The following is a 24,815-nucleotide window of genomic DNA, read 5'->3' as shown; positions in this document are numbered from 1 at the left end:
CATACCTATATGTGTGCATCTCTTTCCCTATCATTATGTCTAATCAATGTTTGTATTCCATTCTCTTTGTGTGTGTGTGTGTGTGTGTGTGATTTGCAGTATGTCTATATGTGCGCTTGCTTTTTTTATTTGTCTGCATATGTATAGATATACCCTTCGATGTATGTGTGATTTTCTCCCCCTGCTGTAAGGTTTCTCTGTATGTGAGAGGTCATGTGTGTCTGTGTGTGTGCCTCTGATTCTCATAGGCTCTCATGCGTCCCGGGCGACTCGACCGCATCGTGTACGTGCCGCTGCCGGACGCCGACACCCGCCGAGAGATCTTCATGCTGCAGTTCCGCTCCATGCCCGTGGACGCTGACGTGCAGGCGGACGACCTGGTGGCCGTGACTGAGAAGTACTCAGGAGCCGAGGTGAGAGGAACAACAGTCCGTTAGTGCATTAGCCTATTAGCACATTAGCGCTTCACTGTCCTTTCAGCTGGCCACTGATAACCATTTAGGGCCTAGTTGAAGAGGACACTTTATAATGAGAGAGGGAGAGGGAAAGAAAGGCTGTTCTTTGCCTTCAGGCAGTCAAATGACTTTTGCAGTTCTTCCTGAAGTCTTGAGAGTTTGAGCATGTCTGTGTACAGTGCCACTTTAAAGTATGTGAACCCCTTGACCACTTAGGAGTTTTCTGTTGTTTTACCATGATTTTTCATTTTTTTCATCACCAATTTTCCATAGAAGGAATGTCAGGTTTATGTTTATCATTAGCATGTACTTTTTTTAGAGGGAATTGTTTGAGTAGCCAAAAGACTACATGAAACATGGAATTAGTCCATTTCAAAAGTAAGTGAACCCCCAGCTGAATTGGTAAAGTCAAGCAGGTAACAGATTCAGTTAAACTTATTTGGGTGCTTAATTAGTCAATTAAGCAAACCGATCATCTGAGACATCCTTAGGGAAAGGTTTGCGCAACACAGATTAAAAGAGAGAGGAAACCAACCAAACTACTGTAGTGCCAAGGTGTACCCACAGATCAACAATGCCGAAAGGAAACGAGAAATCCGAGAACATCAGGAAGAAGGTTCTGACAGCCCATCAGTCTTGGGAAAGCTATAAGACCATCTCCAAAAGATTCCAGCTCCATCCATCCATCCAAGACAAATAATTTAGATATGGAGGGCATTCAACATGACCGCATCTCTGCCTAGAAGTGGACGCCCATCAAGACCATCACCAAGAAGCACCAGAAGAAGAATAAATCAGGTAAAAGTCAACCCACACATCACCTCTAAAGAGTTTCAGACCTCTCTGGCAGCATCTGGGGTAAATGTACATGGGTCTACAATCAGACGAAAATTGAATAGACATGACATTCATGATTGGGTTGCTAGAAGGAAGCCTCTGCTCTCAAGAAAGAACAAAACTGCCCGTTTCAACTTTGCCCGAGAGCACTTGGATAAACCAAAGGCCTTCTGGAAGTCCCTTCTTTGGACAGATGAGTCCGAGATAGAATTATTTTGTCAAGATCAAAACCAACAATTTTCGTCTGATTGTAGACCCATGTACATTTACCCCAGATGCTGCCAGAGAGGTCCGAAACTCTTTAGAGGTGATGTGTGGGTTGACTTTTACCTGATTTATTCTTCTTCTGGTGCTTCTTGGTGATGGTCTTGATGGGCGTCCACTTCTAGGCAGAGATGCGGTCATGGTGAATGCCCTCCATTTCAAAATTATTTGTCTTGGATGGATGGATGGAGCTGGAATCTTTTGGAGATGGTCTTATAGCTTTCCCAAGACTGATGGGCTGTCAGTACCTTCTTCCTGATGTTCTCGGATATCTCGTTTCCTCTCGGCATTGTTGATCTGTGTGGGTACACCTTGGCACTACAGTAGTTTGGTTGGTTTCCTCTCTCTTTTAATCTGTGTTGCCCAAACCTTTCCCTAAGGATGTCTCAGATGATCGGTTTGCTCAATTGACTAATTAATCACCCAAATAAGTTGCACTGAATCTGTTACCTGCTAGACTTTATCAATTCAGCTGGGGGTTCACTTACTTTTGAAATGGACTAATTCCATGTTTCATGTTTTTTGGGTACTCAAACAATTTCCTCTAAACAAGTACATGCAAATGATAAACATAAACCTGACATTTCATCTATGGAAAATTGGTAATAAAAAAATGAAAAATCATGGTAAAACAACAGAAAACGCTTAAGTGCTCAAGGGGTTCACATACTTTAAAGTGGCACTGTATGTGAGCTTCTGCACACCTGTGTGTGTGTGTGTGTGTGTGTGTGTGTGTGTGTGTGTGTGTGTGTGTGTAAGAGTGGGAGCAAGAGAGTAAGAAAGAAAGACAGTATGAAAGTATGAGAGAGATTGTTCTAGTTATAATTTCCTTGGCTGTCCCTACTGTATGCACTGCTTCACGTTACAAAAATAAGAATGCATCTCAACATAAGAAACCACTGACGCTTTTTAGCGTTTTAACGTTTAGCCTTGATGCATAATCTGACAGCAGTCACAGATTTAATGTTTGGTCTTGAGGGTGTTTTGGGAGTGTAATCCGTGTGAATATAAAAATGGCATTGTTGTTTTTGTGATGGTTTCGTGATTTCCCTGGCATGCCCTGATGAGTGAGAACGAGAGAGGGTCGATCATCAGGTTTGCGTTGGCATGTCACTATAACCAAACATCGTTTAACGTTTGTCATTGCACCGTGACACTTGTGAAACGCAATCCTGGTCAGGATTTAAGAAAATAGGTTGGTTCATGCTGTCCAGGGCATCAAGGGTTTGGGTTAAAGACCTGCAGAATGGGCACCCATACTTGAAAACTAAAGACGTCATCAAATCGCCGTTGGTCATCGCAGTTGTTGGGATTTGATTTTCCACAGTTGTGAGGTGCACCTTTTAATGATTAGGAAACAGACAGAAATAGAGACAGAAAAAGATTGAGAGAGCGAATAAGAGTGAGTGTGAAAGAAAGAGAGAAAGAAAGAAAGAAAGAGAGAGAGAGAGAGAGAGAGAGAGAGAGAGAGATGTCCAGCTCTGGAGACAGAAGATGTGATGGTTGCCTTTCGTGATGCCTGGGCCGTGTCTGCGCTGTGTCAGAGCCCTTGTGATGCTGACCTCATGCACAAACGTTCCATTGTGTGTGTGTGTGTGTGTGTGTGTGTGTGTGTGTGTGTGTGTGTGTGTTTGTGTGTGTGTCTGTGTCTGTGTGTCTGTGTGTCTGTGTGTCTGTGTGTGTGTGTGTGTGAATGCCACTCTCATCCCTCTCTCTCCCCCCTTTCCATCTGTCCCCATCCTTCCCTCTCTCTCTTTCTCCTGGCGTCCATCTGACGCGTGAAGCATGTTGGCTGGCGGAGTGACACAGCACCGTCCCCTTCCATCTCCGACAGCGAGACTCTGTGTCAGATGTTTGCTTTTGAGTCCGATTCAGCCCACAGCCAAGACTGCAGCCAGAAAGAGAGAGAGGGAGAGAGAGAGGAAGAGAGAGAGGAGAGACGAGAGGAAGAGAGAGAGAGGGGAGAGGGGAGAGGGAGAGAAAGTCTCTGTTCCGGTTGTGGTGTTCCAGGGTTTAAGTGCTGGTCATTTTTGTTCAGTACATGTGTTCCTCCAAGGCGGATGTGGGGATTGGCAAATGATCATCATTGCAGCAGTCCTGTGGCCTGTCCAGCAGTACTGGAGTTCTTGGTTCCTCCAGCACTAGAGCTGCAGAGGAGAGGAGAGGAGATGAGGCCGGTCTCCTCATCATGTGCTGTAGTGTGGAAGCAAGAGTGGCTTCCTATCTGTCCGCGGATCTCCCTCGGCTGCGAGAAGACAGTAACCCGGACCCAGTGGTTGACGCTGTTGCCGGGTCCTTCTGAAACAATGGTATTATTCTTGAACTCTCGCACTGTTTTGCTTTGACAGCGGTGCAGGTCGCGACCTTTTGTAGCCCAACATGAAAGCCGCTGTGTGTTTCTCTTGGCCGGCGGGCGGCCCGTTCTCGCTGATCCATTTCCCACTGAGGAAGCCGGGCCAGAGGGGTGGTAATCAATGCATATTTTTAGGAACCCGGCACCAAACATGGAGAGACCTATTATTACAATGTTTAATGCTACGGACATCTAACAAAGGGGAGACTCTTGTTGTCTGATCATTTTTTGGGGGGTATTGATGGCAACCAATCAAATGGTCTTTTTAGGTGCTTTTACTTGCTTAGAGTCCAGGGACACATGTGCATACATGTACACACACACACAAACACACACACACACACACAAGAACCCTTAGCTCTCTCTGACTCTCTCTCTGACATTGAGATCCGGTCTGGCTGCAGAGAAGTGTGAAGGTATTTGCTTCCATACATTACCTCTTCTCTCTGGGAGACTGGAAGGAATCCAAAGCCCGAGATCCTATGTCCCGAAAAACACACACGTCCTCCCATCCCTGACCCCCCCCACCCTCACCCCCTCTCCCCCCACTCCAAAAGCAGCTTAGAGCATGCTTAGACCTGGCTGAGGTATGCTGCGGAAACCAATCCGCCTGGATCAGGTGTTGCCTTCTGCATGGCTGTGAGCGGAGCGAGGCTCGCCTTCAGCCCGAGAGCCAGACGTTTGTTATTCCTGCGCTGCCTTCGTCAGGAACACTCCCTGGCCAGCGAGCGAAAGGAATCTGTCTGCCCTTCACAGCAGCATCCTGCAGGAAGGGATGTTTGACAGCTGAAACGGCTCTACCCAGAGTCCTCGTCCTTCGCTGCCGCAGTGAAAGATTTCAGCGTTGGCTTGCTGTAGATATGTTACCCGTTTGGTCACAACACAGATACACTGCCTTTTGGACCCTACAATAAATGGATCATTTCAAAATATCAATGTGATTTTGATGGCTATGCAATAACAAATATAGGGTTGTTTTATTAATCTAATAAGCTAACCATGTCAGAAGTCCTTCGTCCCCCCCCTACACACACACACACACACACACACACACACACACACACACACACACACACACGGACAATAACACTTAAGTATGCAGAGTTGAAATGCTGAAATGCTCTAGTCCCACACCAGGACAAACCCTTTGCTTGAGTGCACGTGGGTGGCTGCTTTCCTCCCCTTTCTGCGTTCGGTTTCAGAAGGCCAGCCAGGGGGTGCACTGCTGCCCCAAAGAGCTGTTAAGTCCTCGTATTTATGTTGGCACCTCGTGACGGGGCCGTCAGGACCGCGGTCGTAGCAGAGAGAGAGAGAGACACACACACACACAAGGGGGGTGGGGGGGGGGGTTGCCAGGGGCAGACTGGCAAGTGTCGTACATCAACCCCACGCTTATAGGAAGCCAGGCTGGAGTGAGAGGCTTGCTGGTATTGCGGCGGGTGGACGGGGTGGGGGGGGGGTGGGGTGGAGAAGGGGGCATCGTAAATCTTGCAGCCTCTTATTGAAATTGGAGTCCTTTCCACAGCCTCATATTTCTCCGGGCTCTCTCTCTCTCTCTTTCTCTCTCTCTCTCTCTCTCTCTCTCTCTCTCTCTCTCTCTCTCTCTCTCTCTCCCGACACAGCCCGAGGTACGAGCCTCTGACACAGCACTGCCATGGCATTAAGTTAAGAGCTCGCCCACTGCAGAGCGAGAGAGAGAGAGAGAGAGGGGGAGAGAGAGAGAGGAAGGGATGGAGATGGAGGGAGACATGGAGATATAGAGAGAAAGAGAGAGAGAGCAACAACCCTGGGTGCTAGAAGAGTAATAAACACTGGTGCAGCAGCGCTCTGTTGCCAGGAGAAACTTTGCTTCTGTGAAAGTTTTACGATGCTGACTTGCATCAGCGTCCATCGAGCGGATTAGCACTCCTAGCTGCTGAGGGGCGCCACAGCTGTAAATATGCCCTCAGTGCTAGCTCGACCTGCAGACCAGCAGCACGCACATTATTTAACACAGTGTCCAGATGCTTTATGACTGGCAACCCTTTAAGGACTAGCCATGAAGGCTGACAAAAGGATGAGATTTTCATCTTAAGAACAGGACGGACCTGGGTTTGGGCCTCTTAGCAACAGTAGCTAGCGTAGCATATGACAGGGCATGAAAGTGCTTATTCTGGTTCTGGTTGTTGTCAGTCAACCGTATAACAACCAGACCGGAGCCACACATGTGGCCATACATGCACTGTGTACTTATTAAGAAAGGGGAATGGCTTATGAAATGAAATGTGTCTCGGCTTCAGTATATTAGGCCCTGACAAGAAAAAGTCAGTGATTTAATTCTAAATGCCATGCTGTTGAAAATTCACCCTAGTTACCTCAGGACTATGGAGCTGCATATAAGTATATTTATTACACAAACAACAAACACAATTGCAATTTGGCTCCCCTCCCAGCACAAGGCTGATTGTGAAGCAATGATAAACCCATTGCACAAGGTTTATATAGTCAGAAGTTTAGCTTTCAGCAGGGATAACCACATGGACATCCGAGGCACGGATGGAAGTTTTGCACAAGATTGGAAGAAGGCAAGTTCGACCCTTCTGAACAGCCCATGATGTGGGTTCATGATGCACAAATTCACTGTACCCAAAATAAAAATGGTTTTCAAAGCATACGCACATGCACACGCACACACACACACACACACACACACACACACAAGCAGCATGACCAATCATACACACACCTGGTCAGAGATGGAATGTAAACAAAATCCGCCTCACCTTTCTTCATTGCACAAAGTCGTCACAAAAGAAAATGGCTGAATGATTTAGTGGCCCCAGCAAAGAGCCTGCAAAGGCTGCAGTGCTTGGCTTGTTGCGAAAGTGGTTAGAGTTGAATGAGGGCAAATTTAAGAAGTGCTTATTTAACATTGTGAGAGAGAGGGAGAGAGAGAGAGAGAAAGTGAGAGAGTAATTAGATATTTCTGAGGTCCACACATGCACTAGTTGATGGGTGGGGGCTATGTGTTTGAAATAACACTCAGATTGATCGGAAAGAGTGGAGCTAGGCTCTGCAGAGAAGACAAATGGGCCTTCATCCCCAACACCTGTTGGGCTCGCAGCGTGCTGCACCTCTTCCTCTCTGCCTCTCTTTGCACCTCCTGATTTATGGCCTCCTGTTTGTTATTGCAAGGAGTCTTTATCTCCAAAGTGAAATCCCCTCTTCCTCTCCTCCGTCCAACTAACAAAAAAACAAAGCTGTTGCTATTTCAATAACAGAGTGAGAAATTCCTGCTCACTGCAGATTGGGCCGATCTGCCCCCACCCCCACATCCCACCACACATACACACACACACACAAACACACCTTCACACACACATACACAACGCCGCCACTCTCATATTGTCTTAGTTTCGGCTCCAAACCATGCTCACTGCAGGGATAATTAGAACTGAGAAATATTGACATTTGTCTCTGCCCACATCCCATGTCGCCAGGCCACTTCTAAATTAGTTACAGAGCGTTGTTTTTATTTTATTTATTTATTTTTTGTGCCTTGAAAGTTATTTTGCTTTCTTCTCCAGCTCTGTAATTTAGACTTTTCTTTTCTCTTTCTTGTTTTGCCTGTATGCATGAAACACTGTTGATTGCCCCCCAGTAATATCCTATAGGCGTGTTATGCTGCTGTTGGGGAAAAAGGGTCTGAGGGGTGGGGTGGTGGGTAAGTGTAGGGGAGTGGGGGGAGAAAAGCTCTCTTGTTGCCTCTCCAGACATCCTTAAAGCCACAGCGCTGGTTGAGGTGAGCACCTATTTTTTCTTTTTTTTGGGAGCCCAAGCAGTCACCGGTGATGGACGAACAGGAAACCTTGGGAGCCCTTTACGTTTCTATATAGGGCTCTGGCTGCGGTGTACCTCTAAGTACACACACGGCGCAAATTGAATTTTTCCGGGGGAAATATGAACCCAGGCCCGAGCGTGGTGCCCATTGTACTGTTGCTCTTGGCCCAGTGGTTGGGGGGGGGGGGGGGGGGCGTAGTGGCAGGAGAGGTGGCTGCTTAGAAGGAAGGAGGGAGATGGAGGAGAGGAGGAGGAGGAGGAGGAGGAGGAATGCCCCTCTGGCATTAGTGAACCTGTAAAATAGTCCAACTGGCCTCTTCCTCTCCTGCGCCCTGCCTGGGGGCCTGCACAAGAGAAGGCGTATATTTAGGGCCGGATTGGGGTGTGGGGGGGGGGGTTGTTATGGGAGGTGAGGTTAGGGTTGTGGGGGGGGGGGTTAACACACCACCGAAGCACCTTTTGTGAGGCAAGCAGCCTGACAGGATGTTCAGTTTCTCTTTTTAACACCTCGCAAATTGTAGTGGGATTGGCAGATTCTTTGTCTTGCGGCGTCAGTTGGTAACCCCCCTCCCCCCTCCTCAATAGCCCCCTTTTGCCTTGGCTGATTGGTGAAATTGATTGCAGGCAGGGCTGGCTTCCTCTTCCTGCTGTAAATGCGATGTTTATTTGATGTGTTTGCGGAGGCCGTGGTGGGGGAGGAAGATTACTAGTAAAAACCCACCAGTGGTTCTCATTTCATTTCCACACAGAGAGTGTCACATCGCCCCAACCCTAATTCCATTAGAAGGCCTACAAACATGGAGACAATCCTCCGATCCTCAATTACCAAACTCAACACCCATATCAGAATTCCTAAGTAATAAAAGGGTCAGTGGAGAAGAGGGTGTTGGGATGGAAAGTGTGTGTGTGTGTGTTTGTGTGTGTGTGTGTGTGTGTGTGTGTGTGTGTGTGTGTGTGTGTGTGTGTGTGTGTATGAGTGTGTGTGTGTGTATGACTGTGTGTGGGGGGTGGGGGCTGGATATGTGGAATGTGGTGTTTCCCCAGGCTACAGGTGGCCTGAGACAGAGTGAGGGACCATCTCTGGATGAGCGCACAGAGAGGGAGAAAGAGCGAGAGAGGGAGAGAGAGAAAGAGAGAGCCCCTAGAATGGGTGAATGGGTCTCCCCAGTGTGGGCATGTTTAGTAAATATGCCATCTCCTGTCCTACCCTGCTGCGCCGGGAGAATGTGGCGCTTTCATTCGCCTGATTACAGGGCGAGGACAAATATGCCCTTAGTGGCGAGGAGAGACGAGGCTGTGTTTTTCCGCTAACACACCGGGCCCGTAAAGGAGAGGAGCGCTGTTTACACACAGGTGCCGTTACAGACATGCTCTCTCTCTCTCTCTCTCTCTCTCTCTCTCTCTCTCTCTCTCTCTCTCTCTCTCTCTCTCTCTCTCTCTCTCTCTCTCTATCTCTGTGTGCATGAGTCAGTGAAAAAAATTCAAGGATCGGCAAATTTCTAATCATCTTTTTCGCTTTATTTGTAGCACAGTTTAGTACTTGTTTATTTATAAAAAAAAAGTAGGTTACATTTATTCAAAAATGACCAGATATCACCCTCCATAAACAATGTGTGTATTTCTTTACTTTTCCTTTAGCGAGACACAGTTCCTCTAAAAGTCCTATGCCTCCATGGCCTCCTGCAAACACACCCTTTTCTCCTCACTCGACTCCCCAGTCCATTTCCTCTCTTAACCTCTCCCTGACACACACACACACACACACACTCACACTCAGTCACACACACACACAACCGTTGCTACGCACATACACAAACGTGCTCTCACAAACACAAACTAATAAACCCCTCCCCTCCCCCAAATGTCCCCTCAGTAGTCCTAAATGGGTTTCACATGGGGATGCGGTCGGGGCCTATTTCTCTTGGCACATCCCTGTCGCAGCAGACACTTCCTCTTGGCCTTTTTTTGAGGATTAAACATTTCATTTCTGGTTGCGCCTGAGCCCTGTGCTGTGTGATTTATATATTATTTAATTTCCTCCTCGAGAATTGGAAGCAGTGGAGCTTTTTTGTTTTTGGGAGACAGCCATCAATGTTTTTGCATTTGCTAAAGGACTCCTTGAAAGTGCCAATATCATCATGGGAGTTAGATGTCAGCCTGGTTAAGTCACCTCTAAGCAGAAAGTGTGTGTGTGTGTGTGTGTGTGTGTGTGTGTGTGTGTGTGTGTGTGTGTGTGTGTGTGTGTGTGTGTGTGTGTGTGTGTGTGTGTGTGTGAGTGAGAAAGAGTGGTGGATGTGAGTATGGGTGTGTTTCCATGTACATGTGTGTCAGGGTGGAACCAAGGCTGTGTGTGTGTGTTTCCGTGATGTGAACTAGCGGTGAGCGGAGGGTTAGCGTCAGGCCTGCTCTCATAAACTGTGGCCCGTTTGTGTGAGGCGGAGTGTGTTCTGTTCTGCACGGGATGGAGGGCGGATTGATACGGGGAGGCACAGACTAGCCGGTGTGTGTGTGTGTGTGTGTGTGTGTGTGTGTGTGTGTGTGTGTGTGTGTGTGTGTGTGTGTGTGTGTGTGTGTGTGTGTGTGTGTGTGTGTGTGTGTGTGTGTGTGTATCTCCAGGCTCTGCCCAGACAAGTCGCTCATTAAGGCCTCAGACGCAGGCACTGAGCGCTCTTGTTAAAGTAGGAAGTGCTGCTTTCAGGAGCGATTTGGGCCCTTTGCCTTCACCCATGTTGTAGTTTGCTACAGTCATTAGCAAGTCATTACAGAGAAACCTTTTTTTTTTTTTTTTTTTTAAATAAACAGGGTTTTGTTGTTCTTAGAAAGGAGTTACTTTAATAAAAAAAAAATTGAAGGCTGCCCTTGTTTTATTATCTTTTATTTTCTTGGCCTCGCTTGAGATTGTTTTTACACTCATCCGATGGAGCATGGTGTACAGGGAAACATCCCCGATGGTTTCCCTCAAATTAAAACAGGATGTTCCAACACAAAACTAACATTATGCAGAGACCCGAGGGTTTGGTGCAGCTCACACTGTCTTTAGTGAGCCAGCAACCCAGTGGCTGAGGGTTACGTGGGGCTAAATGTGTTCCATATTGTCACTGGGTGAGGGACATGTTGTGGCCTGCAGCAGAAGCAGTGTCACATCTTGTGTTGAGGAGGTCTTTGGTGCGTGGGTGGCCGGTCCATAAATATGAACATCACTGCAGTGTTGTGACAGCTTGGTGGGTCAGCCTGACGCGCCGCTGCGCTGGAAATGATTCCTGATCCATGTGACCTGGATGGAAGACCAGCTTGTTGAACTGAGGGAATTTAGTTTCTTCTTTGTTGTTTTCTTTTTATCCAGGTCATCTCTCTCTCTCTCTCTCTCTCTCTCTCTCTCTGTCTTTGAGAGATGGAGAGAGAGAGTCTTTTGCTCTTCCAGGCGGCCAACTTAGCTAGCTAGCCATATCAAAGAATTTAAACGTGAAGGAGAGTGTCCGGAGTCTAGCCATAGAGGAAGGCAGACACAAACAGGGGGGTAGAGACAGAGGTGCAATAAGTACTCCCTTCAAAGACATTGCTACCTCCATGCATTTAACAAATGTATTGCACATTTCAATTCATTGGACCAGCAGGAAAAGGTTGCAGATTGTTGGGGAGAGAGAGAGGCATGGAGAAAGAGAGAGAGAGAGAGAGAGGTAGGAGGATGTCCAAGTGGGCTCTGGCATGTGTGTGTGTCTATGCCTGTGGCCTGGTAATGACTGCACACATGAGGACACACAAGGCTAAAACCCTGCGGGAGGAGGAGGAGGAGAAGAAGAAGACGAAGAAGAAGAGGAATAATAAGAAGGAGGACTGAGGGAGGGAGGGAGGGAGGGAGGTGGAGAAAATGTTGCCCCCAGCTTGTTTGCCAGCTCTCATGTTTTCAGCCCCAAACATCCCCCCCCCCCCCCCCCCCCCCCACCCCATCTGCCGTGTCCTGGCAGTGGCATCAATGCCACGACTCTCACCGGCCAAACCGAACAGACTGACACGCCCCCTCCCCCCCACCACCACCAACACCACCACCACCCTCTTCCAGTCTTCGGCGGCACTCAGCAATTACTTTGCCTGCCCTTTCCAATTAGCTGACCAACAAAGAACAGAACTAAATGTGACTACCGACCTGCGGAACCATATCATTATGGGCTCAGTAGGCCTCGTTCCCCCAGCTCTTACGGTCGGCAAAAATTATGACAGGCGGTAAAATCGTCTGCGGAATCATTTCTTTGGACTTTGGGGAAGGGTTCTCGCTAAATCTCCCTCTCAGCGTTCATTCAGTCCGGCTTCTGGGGGGGGGAGGGGAGGGAGGGAGAGAAAGAGAGAGTGAGTGAGTGTGGAGTGACATCTTTAGCTAAATGAATAGAAACAAGGATGTGGTTGAGGTTGATGTGATGTGATCTGATCAGGCATTTCTGTGTCTATGATCTTTCCAGTTTCCTTGTTTTAATGACTTTGGTGGAAGCCAAGGCTAATTATGCAATATAAGATTCCTTGCCCTTACCAGTCCTCTGAGCTGCGCTGTGGTTAGATTTGGCCGTGATGCGTCGACATGTTGCAATCTCTGACAACACAATGAAAAAACACACACACACATTCACTTATTCTCTCTCTCTCTCTCTATCTCTCGCTCTCTCTCTCCCTCTCTCTCTCTCTCTCTCTCGCTATTCTGTTCTTCAACCACTGACACACACAAACACAATGGCATACTTTGAACACAAACTGTCTGTGGGATGCCAGCATGGTTATGAAAGACCACAAGCTGAACAAAACAACATTTAGGCAAAAACAGTTACTCAAATCTCTGTGAGTTCTTTAAGAATAAATATGAAAGACATTCACATATGCACACTTAGTTCTGGGGGGGAAACAACCTGGATCTCAGTTAAGAGTTAAATGCACACATCCATCAGGCTAGTGGGTTTAGCCCAGATATGATATTTGCTTTTAAACAGAAGCTAAATGAAATGAAGAGTGGTGAGCTGCTGCATTCTTAAAATGCCTTCCCCACAAATGCATTAGATAAAAGCCACTGCGGAGGCTAATTAACTAAATAGTTTCCACAGCGCTATGCGGTTTGAAACTCCGCTAGACGTCCATCTCCAGCCTAGCCATTAATATACGGCTGACATTATGATCGGCAGAGTTACGCCGGCCTGAAGGTACGCGGCAATGCATCAGTTTTGAACCCCTATATATTTAAGTGATCGCTGGCATAATTTACGAGGGGAATGAAAAATAAAGTCTGCTTCGCAATAAACCCCGATCCATAATTTAGTCGGGCTGCCATGGGCCGCAACGTGCTTTTCTGCACGCTAGCAGTTTCTGCCCCTGACGCCCCCAGCCCCCCCTCCACCAGACGAGGGGCCTGCTCCTGCTCTGCTTCAGAGGTGCCTTGGCTTGGGGTAGGAATGCCTTCACGTTCACAAACAAAATGCCTTTTTTCTTGCCTTGTTTGCATTTGGGGTTTTTGCACACAAAATTGTGTTCGGTAAACACGTGTGCAGAGACACGTATGTAGAAGCGTGTGTGTGTGTGTGTGTGTGTGTGTGTGGGTGTGTGTGCGTGCGTGTGTGGGTGTGTGTGTGTGCGTGTGTGTGCGTGCGTGCGTGCGTGCGTGCGTGCGTGCGTGTGTGTGTGTGTGTGTGTGTGTCCCTCCTGGTTAGGGAGCTCAGCATTCGGCTGCTCAAGGAACATAGACCAGTAGAGTTCAAGTCTAAAGAAGAGGTGGAGGACAGGAGAAAGAGAGGGATGGAGGACAGGATAAAGAGAGATATAGAGGCCTTTGATGTTCCGCTCTGCTGACATACTGGATGGCAACGGGAGTCTCCTGTCATCCCCTGAAAGTCTTCATAAACAAGACAAGAGAGACAAGTTTGTTTATGGGTGTCCATGTGTTCTGTTTGTGTATGTGTGTGTGTGTGTGTTGCTTGTTGCATGGAGACGTCGCTAGCTCATATGGTGTTTGAATCAACTGCACAGCAGACTCGCACTCACGCATACAGTCAGGCACACGCTCATGCAAACATCCACACACACACATACACACACACACACAGGCGAAGCACAAACACATACTTGCACACACACACACACACACGTACACACAGGCGATGCACCAACACATACATGCATATTAAGGAATGTAGAGACTTCCTGTTGTTAGTGTGGCATGCCCTCATTGTTTCACGTCAGCGCTGGAGAACAGGTTTAATCAGTTGACTGATGGGTATTCCCTCAAAGACAATTAACCACAGCCTCTGTTTACAGAGCTGGAATCAGGCTTTTTCTCCGGCCGGAACACAAAAAGACAAGGGAGGTGATGGTGTGTGTGGTGTGTGTGTGAGTTCTACTTCCGAACATCTGCTAAGCACCTGCCAACACAAACCGGTTCTGTCACACGACTGACATGTTTCCTAGTGCCGCGTGATGGAAGCGATAAACATTTTAATCATCCTTCTACCCGCAGTCTTTCTCTCCAACGATTCCTTTTATCATAGGTCATCGTGGCGGGTTTTCAAGTTCAAGCCTATGTCAGTGGCAACGTTGGCAGGACAACGTTGGCAGTCTGTCACTCCACACTATCTCAACGTGATAATAACAAATAATAACTATCACACCAGTTGTGGTGAGTAACTACTAGGAACAGGCACAATATATGTGGGCTCTAATTGAAACGGAGCCTGTTGATATTTCCCCTCCTGCCGAAGAGGGTGCGCTCACAAAAACAGCCCCCCTCTCTGCTCTCTGCTCTCTGCTCTCTGCTCTCTGCTCTCTGCTCTCTGTGTCCTGATGATCCAGAGAGAGCTGGAGTTCTGCCAGGCCGGATACACACGGGTTACTTGCATACCTCAGTAAACACTCGCCTTACACTGCTCTAGGTACCACATCGGATTTGTCAAAACAAGCACACACACACACACACACACACACACACACACACACACACACACACACACACACACTCACTCACTCACTCACTCACTCTACACTCTCTCTCACCCTCTCCGTCTCTCTCTCTTTCTGTCTTTCTTGTAAAAGAAACATACACACATCAGAACCCTCATCAACAAATCCAATTTAAATACATAATGTTCACATGCACACACAAAGGTAGAATCCACACAAACCAACTCAACACACACACACTCACAAACGTATACAGTAGTACCATGGTTTTTTTGTGTGTGTGTGTGTGTGTGTGTTTGTGTGTGTGTGTGCATGCATTCCCATTTGTGTGATGTCTCAGGAAAGTAGCTCAGAGGTTGCAAACACGAGACGCCAACTCCACCCAAAGTCATTGAGGAACTTGGCTGTGGTATTTTTTAGGGGGAAGAAGAAAAAAAAGATTCCTGTGTAGACTCCAATTGCGTGAATGAATATTACATTCGGGAAGCCTTTGATATAACACGGTGAGGTTATGGCAAGGTTAAGATCCGGCTATCTTCACCATGTTCCCTCCAGCGACAACTGTTCCTCTGCTTCCCCCCTCCCTCTGCGTATCTCTCTTCCCCTCTCTTCTCCTCTCCTCTCCTATCCTAAGTCCCAAATCATTACACACGGAAAAGATTGCAGCCCTGCACCTTTTCATTGGCCTCCCAGCCTCCCTGCTGGAAGAAAGAGCTACGTTCACCTCAAAGGAAGCCCAACTCATCTCTTCACAGTAGTCACAGCCTGTAATTGTAGGGTGGAGACCAGAGGCACTGCATGGTATGGAGGTCATCTTTGCCCCGAGAGAGCTCCAGTCACCTTCCACCACATTTAGATTTCTCTCTCAGGAAGGGAAGATGAAACATTAGTATCACTTGTAGTACCCGCCAAGTCATTAAAAGCCTTGACTTGAAATACTTAATAACACTGGTGTCCTGGACTAGAGTTCAACAAACTCCTATTTTCAGGGGGAGTTGGTTTCATGCAGACTTTACTGAAGGGACAAAAGCCGTATGAAATTATATCTTTGTTACAACACTCTTTGTAGTTTGTAGCCATTGTCAGGAACAGTTGGCTAGAGAGAAAGAGAAAGAAACGGAGAGAGAAAGTGTGCAAGAGAGAGAGAGAGAGAGAGAGAGAGAGAGAAGCAACTCCCAGCCGGATGACGGATGTAACATGTTTGTCAAACACGCTTTGCTCAAACACTGTGATAATGGCCATAGTGAGGTCTGCCGTCCCTTCCTCTTTTCCTTCTATCCTTCCTCCCTTCCTCCCTCCCTCCCTCCCTCCTTTCGCTCCCCTACTCCCAAGTAGCTCATAGCCAGGCTCCGGCGAGGGTGAGAAGGGCCGGCTGGCTTTTATAATTCCTGGTGAATTATGCAATCCTGACATGGAAAACGCGTGCCGTGACCTTCGTCGGGAGAGCGAGCGAGCAAGCCTCTAAGTTCTACACACACCTCCAGAGTGAATCACTTCCCAAAGCGGACGGAGGTGATGAACACCAGGCTCTCTCCCTCCCTCCCTCCCTCCCTCTCTCTCTCTCCCTCTTTCCATCCCACTCTCTCTTCCTCTCTCTCTACCTTCTGCCTTCCTTTTCTATCTCTCCCCTTCCCTCCCCATCTTTCTCTCTCTCCCTCCCTCTCTCTCTCTCCACCTTCTCCCTCCCTCTCCCCCTCCAACTCTCTCTCCACCTTCTCCCTCCCTCGCTCCTTCCATCTCTCTTCCCCCGTGGTGGCCCATACCACCCTTCTATTGTTCCACTGGGCAGTTCAGCAGACGGAGGGGAGTTCTTACGCAATCGACCTCTGTAAAAGCACACCAACGGAACCAATCTATCTTTCTAATGACAGATAGGGCTGTATTGAGGTTGCAGGATATGCATGCTGATACGCTCTGCCAAGAGGCTCTGTGGCTTAGTGCTAACCCGGAGCAATGTCAGGAATGAGCTTGCAGGGGTAGCACAACCATTTCAAAAGTCACTTCCCAGTGAACTGATTCAAGGAAAATACTGCTCCCCGTGCTGGAGAGCGTGAATACGAGTGTAGCAGAAAGGGAGGGAGAGAGAGAGAGGGAGGGAATTAAAAAAACGAGTTGCCTGAAATGGCAGTGCAAATGACTTCCATTGAAAAGAAAAACTGTATTGCCTCCTTAAATATTCTCTCTTTTTTTCTTTCTCTCTCTCTCTCTGTCTCTCTTCTCGCTCCTCACTCCTCACTCTGAGATGTGTGCAGTGTAGTTAATTTGCCTTCATCAAAACACTTAGTTTTGCATACTAATGCCGTTCTGGCACTGTTCCTGCTCTCTGACTCCCACGCCAGTCGAATGCAAACATGTAATAGGATGTTTTTGAGCTTAAAATAGACACTTAATTGCTGAACAGTATTTTTGAGCTTAAAATAGACACTTAATTGCTGAACAGTATTTTTGAGCTTAAAATAGACACTTAATTGTTGAACAGTATTTTTGTGTTCCTGTGCTTCACAGGGAGGGGCAGGCATTTGCCTTTCAACTGTGCAATAATTGGCACTCAAAAATCTGGACTACTTCCAAACCATTGTAGGGAAACTGAATGAAATATACAAAGTTTGATAAATTCACTTTGTACTTTTGTTTCTCATTTTTGTTCTCATTATCTTTATCAGTCTATTTTTTTTTTTTTACTTTGGACACAAGCATCTGCTAAATACTTCCACTATAACTATGACTATAAACGTGTTTCTTTCTTGTCATGTGTTTTTACTTAAGCTGAGTCTACAGAATCAGGACTAGTTTCTCTCGTGCCATTATGCAAGGTTCTCTCACGCTTCAAGGTCTGAGTGATCAGCCTGACAGCCCCTATCTATCTCTGTTTCCTGTCCCAGATAACTGCAGTATGCAGGGAAGCTGCTCTTCTGGCCCTGCAGGAGGACATCAAAGCACAGCGCATCACAAGGAGCCATTTTGAAGGGGCTCTGAGAGCGGTGAAGCCCAGGGTTCCAGACTCCCTGATCCAGTCGTATATTAACTACCAGCGGCAGAGTGGACAGCCTCTCTGATGATGTCACAGCCCAAAGATTCCAAGGCTGCATGCTCTCTCTCTCTTTCCCCCTCTCTCTCTCTTTCCCTTCCTCCCTCCCGTATTCTCTCTGTGTCTGTGGAGGTGGCAGTTAGACCACCCCCCTACCCCACAACCAACATCAGCCTGTGCTGGTCCGGTCCTGGGGAGCAGAGGGGACAGAAAACAGGAGATGAAAGGGCCAGGAAGGATAAAGGGACTGTGATTGATTGTTTGCATTTTACTGTCACAGCCCCCAGCAACACCCTGCAAGGTTTATCACAGTCTTCTCTGTTAACACAATCAACACAAACCTCACTGAGTGCTATTATTTGTAATAAAAGTGTATTTTAGAAATGTGTCTCAGTGTGTGTGTGTATTTGTTCTTTTTCGGGGGGGGGGGGGGTAACTAAACTAACACAAACATTGAGGAAAGAGGGGAAATCAATAAATAAATGTGGAGAATGGCAGAGGCCTATGTATTTATTTAAAATAACATCTTGTCATCAGAGTTTCCACATCTTCCAGTCCATTTCAACCAAATATGCAAGCTCAACAAATGGTTACAGTTTGCCTTTTACTTTTAAAGCAGTAAAAATAAAGTTGTGTGAGTGTTGTAAAATACAGAGACGGGCATCGGGATTTAAAAATATATTGTCTCGATCGAGAAATCGCCCCTTCACGTTGTAAAAAGACTCGGGCTGCATTGTGCCATCTCCCACGTAATTTCAAGTTGCGCTTTGCAGGGGACTGACACATACTTTGCCACATTTAAATAACGACCTAACTGAGTTTATGTGATGTCCGTGTGCCTCTTCCTAGCTTAATGTCGTTATCTCCAACAGTTTGCTAAACGGAGTTCCTGTCGGAGTCATTGGGTATTGATTTTTCCATGTGAATGGGATAAATTGACTTTGTATTGAACTTCCTATTCTCATGGATCCGGATGTGGCGCATCCTCGACACCAATCACACCAGTCAAGAACAGAGGGGCGGGGGTGGGGGGCTTTTCTCTTGCACTAGCAGGGTGCCTCACTCTTAAGGTAGTACGGTAAATCCGCAGTTGACTCATTCAGAGCCACTAAAAAAAGACTGCAATAAAGGCTATTCGTCGTATTCAGTGATGTAGAAGAGGTCCTAAGAAACATTTTTCTAAATATTATTTTATCTTTTAAGTGTTCAGTGTTTTCACGGAGAAAAAGAAATGCACCACCGTATTGGGAGGTTAAAATGGCAATGTAGCTACGTAGATTATTTATACTAAGCTCCTTTCGAAAGATTCTAAACCTTGAATTTTCTTCCGGAACATTTCTTTTACAATAACAACAAAAGGCAAGAGTAGTGTACTCTTATATTTGGATAGAACAACACATAGCCCACAGGTCGAACACAATCAAATCGGAAACGTCCCCCTCTGAACAGTGGCTCTTCGCTGTGTTCCACCTTAAGAGGTGCACACATCTCTATCGCCCGGCCTTCCACATCTGCCCAATGAATTAAGAGCGGATGCGATGTATCCTTTTTCAGCGCGGTGAATGGCCAATGGGAGTTGGCTACTCGAGCAAACACAGGACCCTGCTTTCTCATTCATTTAGTAGCCTACTAGTCTTGAAACGCAAAGGAATCATGTCTACAAGCGTACCTCTCTCTTAAGCGCTCCACGCAGTAGAAAAACAATAGTAATGCACTGTCGCACAACTTAAGGAGCCTGAGATCAACTTGGATATATTTAGAATCGTAAAGATTCACTTTTAAAGAAACCCCGGGGGAAACATTTTCGCGTTTTGTTTCGCCGCGCTTGGACAAAACTGGGTTGTGTTGCCAGATCAGCGTCTCAAGTGCGCACTGCTATACTGGGAGCCTGCTCCATCTTTCAAGCTTCACTCGTGGATTTACCCTCACCTTGGACAAACTAGTGAATTAATTCGCTGCATCGAGTGGAGGAATAGCGACAGATCAAGCACCACTATTTGGATACAACAATCGTAATGAGCTTTAGATATTAATATAAGCTGGTTTTAAACTATTTTTGGATGGGTGCTTGATATTGGCTGATGGATCCTACACTATGGATGGTTGCATATAGGTGCGTATTGTATTTTGGCTTCCATTGCATTATGAAACATTTGCATTTAAAATTCATATTTGGTTTGCAAAGCCTGTTGGCACTTTTTTGCCATCGGCGCTTTCTGAAATGTGCTATTTGGTAGGACACATGTCGGGTTTACTGTCGCACACCACCCTCAGCGGTCTGTTGCTTCTCCAGCCAACAGCGGGATGGTGTTGTTGGCCTGTGCTGTCGTTCGATTATTTTCTTGTCCGATTATCTCCTCAAACCAAAACATCCGCGCATGCATGTCTACTGTGCACAGCACGTTTTATTATGTTGCGGTTAATGAACATATGACGAGCGAATACCGTAGGCCCCTTGGTTCCTCCAAAGGAATAGGCGAAGAACGGCCCCAGACTACTTTTTAGCCAGGAGGGGCTCGCTCTCCTGCGGTAGCTAACTGACAAACACCCCTCCCCCATGGAGCTTGCTTGTTTTCATTCATAAGTCCCCCCCTTCCTCTGTCGGCTCATCCTGGATTGTGTTGATTAATTAGTTCCACCACTTGCCTTCAGTGAAGCTCTACGAAACAGTGATGGGAATAGCCTTATTTGGCACGGTACTGTTTTGAACTTCAATAAAACGCACTTTTTGTAAACTCTCGATGCACAATTTCCTATCGTTTGCTTCGGTTGTGAATTAGTGGAACTTGACAGTGAAGTAATCGGCATTTGACACACTGGGCAGTTGACAAACTTTGCAGTTCACACTCAAAGTCGATTTAATCTTTAGGGCCTTTGGCCATAGCTTTGGTTGCTGTCTGACATTTTAACTCGCGTAGTCTATTGCCGTATGGTATTTGCAGTAGCCTACGCGTGTTTGCAACAACCTTGCGTAAACTGTAACCCTGTCTAGATTTGTTAAAAATAATTATACTGGCAAGAGGATAAAATCACGAAATCCTCCTTTCCTCTATGTCTCTAATCAGTTTATTTTTTGCGAAAACCTAAATTACTCAAAAGATTTGTAGAGCCTTAAGTCCAAAGCTTAAATAATAGCCATTATTATACCCTTCAACTTTTCCCTTAGACTTGATTTATGTGGCTGGTTAATTTCAAAGCAAGCCTTCCGTTTTGCAGTAGAATTAGAGAAGTAGTTCACATTGTTGAGCTGGACCGTGTCCTCATCCCTATCCTGGGCTGTATTTAAATGTTAACTAGCCATACAAATGCAAATCGGAACGGGAAGTATTTGTACGGGAGTTTGGATGTATTCTTATTGAGGACGGAACAAAGTCGTGTTAATAGTCAATCTATTCTCTGCTTGCAACTCTCGGGGGGTAAAATGCCACGAAATGAAAGAAAGTAAAGATAACTCTTTATTCACAATGGACTTTTGCACGTGAACATGAAAACTGTAGTAATCGCTGATAGACCCTGAAAGATTAGCCGACTTGTGTAGGGTACTGTCAAGGCACGTTGCTTGTTGTTTACTATCAGAATCACTCGTTTGTCATTTGTCAGTGTCAAAACCCATTTTCGCGACTTGTTTTTCAACAGTTTCCTGGCCATAGGAATGTAAATTATTCTCACGTCTTGTTCTCACTGTCTTACTCATCTCTGTCTTCCATTCCTCCTGCAGGATTTCAAATGCATGCCAAGTCCACAGTGAATGTCGGAAGTGGTGATCACCCCAGATGGAGCTCCAGCGTCAACATGGCAGTGGCGGCTCATTAGTAGTGATCCAGCAGCCTTCTCTGGAGGGCCGGCTGGACCGTTTGGACTACGAACGGGAGCTCCAGCATGCCGCCATTCTCTCGCTTGACCAAATCAAGGCCATCCGCTCCAACAACGAGTACACGGAGGGGCCTTCGGTGGCCCGCAGGCCTGTCGTCCCGCGAATGGTGGTAGCCCCGCGACCGGAGAAGCACGAGAGCACCCACGAGATCATACTGGTCAATGTGAACAACAATAACTATGAGCACCGGCATCCCGGCGGCCATCCAGGGAGTGCCCTGGTCGGACAGCATTACAACGGGCGGGCTCCCGGCCTCAGCCGCTCTACAAGCACAGGTAGTGCTGCCAGCTCAGGGAGCAACAGCAGTGCCTCGTCAGAGCAGGGCCTCCTGGTACGCTCCCCTCCAACCCGGCTTGGCTCTGCCCACCACCATAACCACCACCATAGCAGCAGCCACCGGGCGGACAGGCCTGTACGGACTCAGCCCAAGGCGCTGGTCTCCCAGCAGCAGCAAAAGCAGCAGCAACTGCTGCTCCTGCAACAGCTGGAAGCCCCTCTGAAGCCCTTTGTGAAGGGCGGACTGACCGGCATCGCAGGGGATGCATCCAGCCACCAGTTCATCTGTGAGTGCTGTGGCAAGTGCAAGTGCACGGAGTGCACAGCGCCCCGGACTTTGCCCTCGTGCCTGGTGGGGCAGTGCCTGTGCTCGCCCGACAGCGTGGTGGAGCATGGCACCTGCATGTGCCTGGCCAAGGGCATCTTCTACCACTGCTCGAATGACGACGAGGGTGACTCGTGCGCCGACCACCCCTGCTCGTTGTCGCGCTCACACTGCTGCTCGCGCTTCCTCTGCATGGGATTAATGTCCGTTCTCTTCCCTTGCCTGCTCTGCTACCCGCCCGTCAGGGGCTGCGTCAAGGCCTGCCAGGACTGCCACGACCGGGTCAACCGGCCGGGCTGCCGCTGCAAGAACTCTAACACTGTCTATTGCAAACTGGAGAGTTGGGCCTCCCAGGCACCAGTGAAGCCTTCCTGATTCCTAACATCTCCGGAGAGGAATTTGGTCCCCCCGCCCGCGCGCGCTAGCTCTCCCTCTCTGTCACGTGGCTCTGATAATAAAGATGACAATGATGATGGTGATAATAATCGTTGCTATCGATGTTTATCAAAACAATTTAAGCCTCTCCCACCCTCGCCCTTCTGAATGGGGGGCTTCTGCTAGGAGTGATAAGCATGGAGTATGAAAACCACTCGTTTTTGTTTGTTTTTTTTTCTTTGTTTCAACAGGACCATATTTTTTTTTTTAAATCAGTGTTTGCCTTAACCGTTTCTTTTGTCTCGTTGGCTACACATTAACACTCATTATAAAGAATTTTCTGTTAGCTAGGCAAAGCTTCCCTGGTGCTTTAAGCCTCGTGCGTGTGGCCTCTTACCAAATCTGTGAAGGACTATCTAGCTAGACAATATGTAGCTGTTACCAGATCATAGCAACCAGGAGTGTTTTGAGTGGTCAGTTGCTACCACATTAAGGCAATGGGTAACCTTGGTTCCTTTTGTATTGAGGAGAGCACATCTTTCTCATAGTATTTCTGGTGGATGCTTATCTCCCACTCCCAAGACTCTTACCAACAATTCTGTGGCATTCTTACCCTTTTGTTCTAATTTTTTTTGTAAATTGTATGTTCAGATCCATAAGAGAAATTCCGGCTATTTTAAAAAAAAGAAAATGTCTGTTAAAACAGTTTTTGTTGTACAAAATATTTATTATGTGAAGCTCTATTATTTTATGATATTTATTGCAAAAGACAGTCTTAAACTTACTCATGTCTGAATATAACAAAATATCAATACTTACTGAAAAATTAAAGGGTGGCACAAAAGAAAAAACTATGTTAACTTTAATGCAGAAAATATATTAATTAATGAAAAATATACCATGTCTTGTGTCTTGATTTATCTTTGAAAGTCGTGCACCTCTCTCAAGCCTATGGGCGTAGGAAAATATGATTGGGAAGAAACTGATTATGTTGTGTCTGTGGGTGGAAGGGTGGGTATTAGTTGATGAATCGGTTATATGATAATGGGGGCACATTAGTTGGTAGGTCTTTTAAGCTGCATCACTATTTCCTACTGATTGCTGAAAGTCTTACTTTTTATGAATTTTGCATGGGCAAAAATATTACCTCCTTCCTACAACAGCACTGACCACAGTTTTAAGGCTCATTCTCTGGTCACCTTGTGACTCAACTCAATTCCATTAGGTTGAGTTTAGTTGAAAGCAAGGCGAAGGGGAAGTGTTTCAAACCAAGTTCTGTGGTTTGTAAGCATAATGTCAGAATGCATCACTTTACATTTTTGTGGAGAATCGGGGAGGGGGGGGGGGGCGATGGTGGGGGTTATAAATAGGAATAGTTTTTGCTGAGCTTCGACAGCTGACATAGTGTCATTAAACTGTAAAACGGTCTTGGTGGAACCGAGTTCCACAGTGAGTCTCAGTGGGAAACAGGACCCACCACTCCAGCCTCCCCAGGCCACCTGTTCAAAGATAATAAACCGCTAGCATTCCCCACCGTTTATTGCATAGTTCCTGCTCTAAGGACAACGGCAGTCAGGGCAGAAACAGCCCCCTTTTGGCCCGCCTGCTCCAGTGCTTTTTTTCTCTCGCTCTCTCTCTCATCTCCTGGGGGTTTTATCACTCCAGGGGAAGTTGGATGACCTCGTAAGAGAGGGTAAGATCATGGCTGCAGAGAAGGGAACTGAACGTGTCAGAAATCTCAGGCCCACACCAAGGCAGTCCAGATCTGTACACAGAGAAACACATAAGGGGAAAGTGATTGGGAAAGAATGCTGAGTGAGTAATCGACCACAAGGTATTTCCTAAAACCCTAAGGATTATGAGTCCCTAGTTCGAGAGTGGGATAATTGTTTCTTTTTTTTTTGCACTGTTGCTTCCTTGTTGGCTCGCTGCTATTTTTGGAAGATCTGGCTTTTAAAGTTCAATATTTTCATGTCTTTGCTAATATGTTTAGCCTATTTTTAAAAATCTTAAAACCCTGAAAGACAGCTTGTTCACAGGCAGTAGCATGATCTTTGAACGTCTCTGGGGAAAATATTTCACAAATGTTTTTTTATTGTGGTTATCCTGGATTTGTCTGTACTCAAGGGTGTTTTTGTGGGTGACATGCTTGAAGCAACAGGACAGCCCTGTTCCAAATGGGTTCATTTAGAATATCTTCATCTTTTTTTCTCTTCCTATCTTCTCCTTTTTTACTGGCTGGAATGTACCTTTTGTTGGTCTGAATGGCTGAGTGGGGATTA

At 46.8% G+C, this 24,815-nt stretch overlaps 2 protein-coding genes across 2 annotated transcripts in view; both read left to right on the top strand.

The window, feature by feature from the left end:
• Window positions 1-17,711, top strand: part of afg2a (AFG2 AAA ATPase homolog A) — a gene marked incomplete at both ends in the record, with an annotated part of 132,769 nt that extends 115,058 nt beyond the window's left edge. Inside the window, 2 exon segments of the mRNA XM_080840765.1 lie at window positions 249-413; window positions 17,538-17,711. Coding sequence (XP_080696891.1) covers window positions 249-413; window positions 17,538-17,711 — 339 coding nt within the window.
• A 1,610-nt stretch (window positions 17,712-19,321) lies between these two features.
• Window positions 19,322-23,392, top strand: spry1 (sprouty homolog 1, antagonist of FGF signaling). The gene is made up of 2 exons (XM_080840351.1): window positions 19,322-19,796; window positions 21,402-23,392. The coding sequence occupies exon 2, from the start codon at window positions 21,457-21,459 to the stop codon at window positions 22,531-22,533; it is 1,077 nt and encodes a 358-aa protein (XP_080696477.1). The 5' UTR covers window positions 19,322-19,796; window positions 21,402-21,456; the 3' UTR covers window positions 22,534-23,392.
• Window positions 23,393-24,815: the final 1,423 nt, after the last annotated feature.

The sequence above is a fragment of the Sprattus sprattus genome (genome assembly GCF_963457725.1).
Source record: "Sprattus sprattus genome assembly, chromosome: 6".
NCBI classification, from domain to species: domain Eukaryota; kingdom Metazoa; phylum Chordata; class Actinopteri; order Clupeiformes; family Clupeidae; genus Sprattus; species Sprattus sprattus.
The sequence above is the reverse complement of the archived record's forward strand: the minus strand, read 5'-3'. Positions and strand labels throughout refer to the sequence as shown.

Excerpts from the sequence above, each read along its gene's own strand:
- spry1 (XM_080840351.1), top strand. The coding sequence starts at position 21,457 with ATGGAGCTCCAGCGTCAACATGGCAGTGGCGGCTCATTAGTAGTGATC.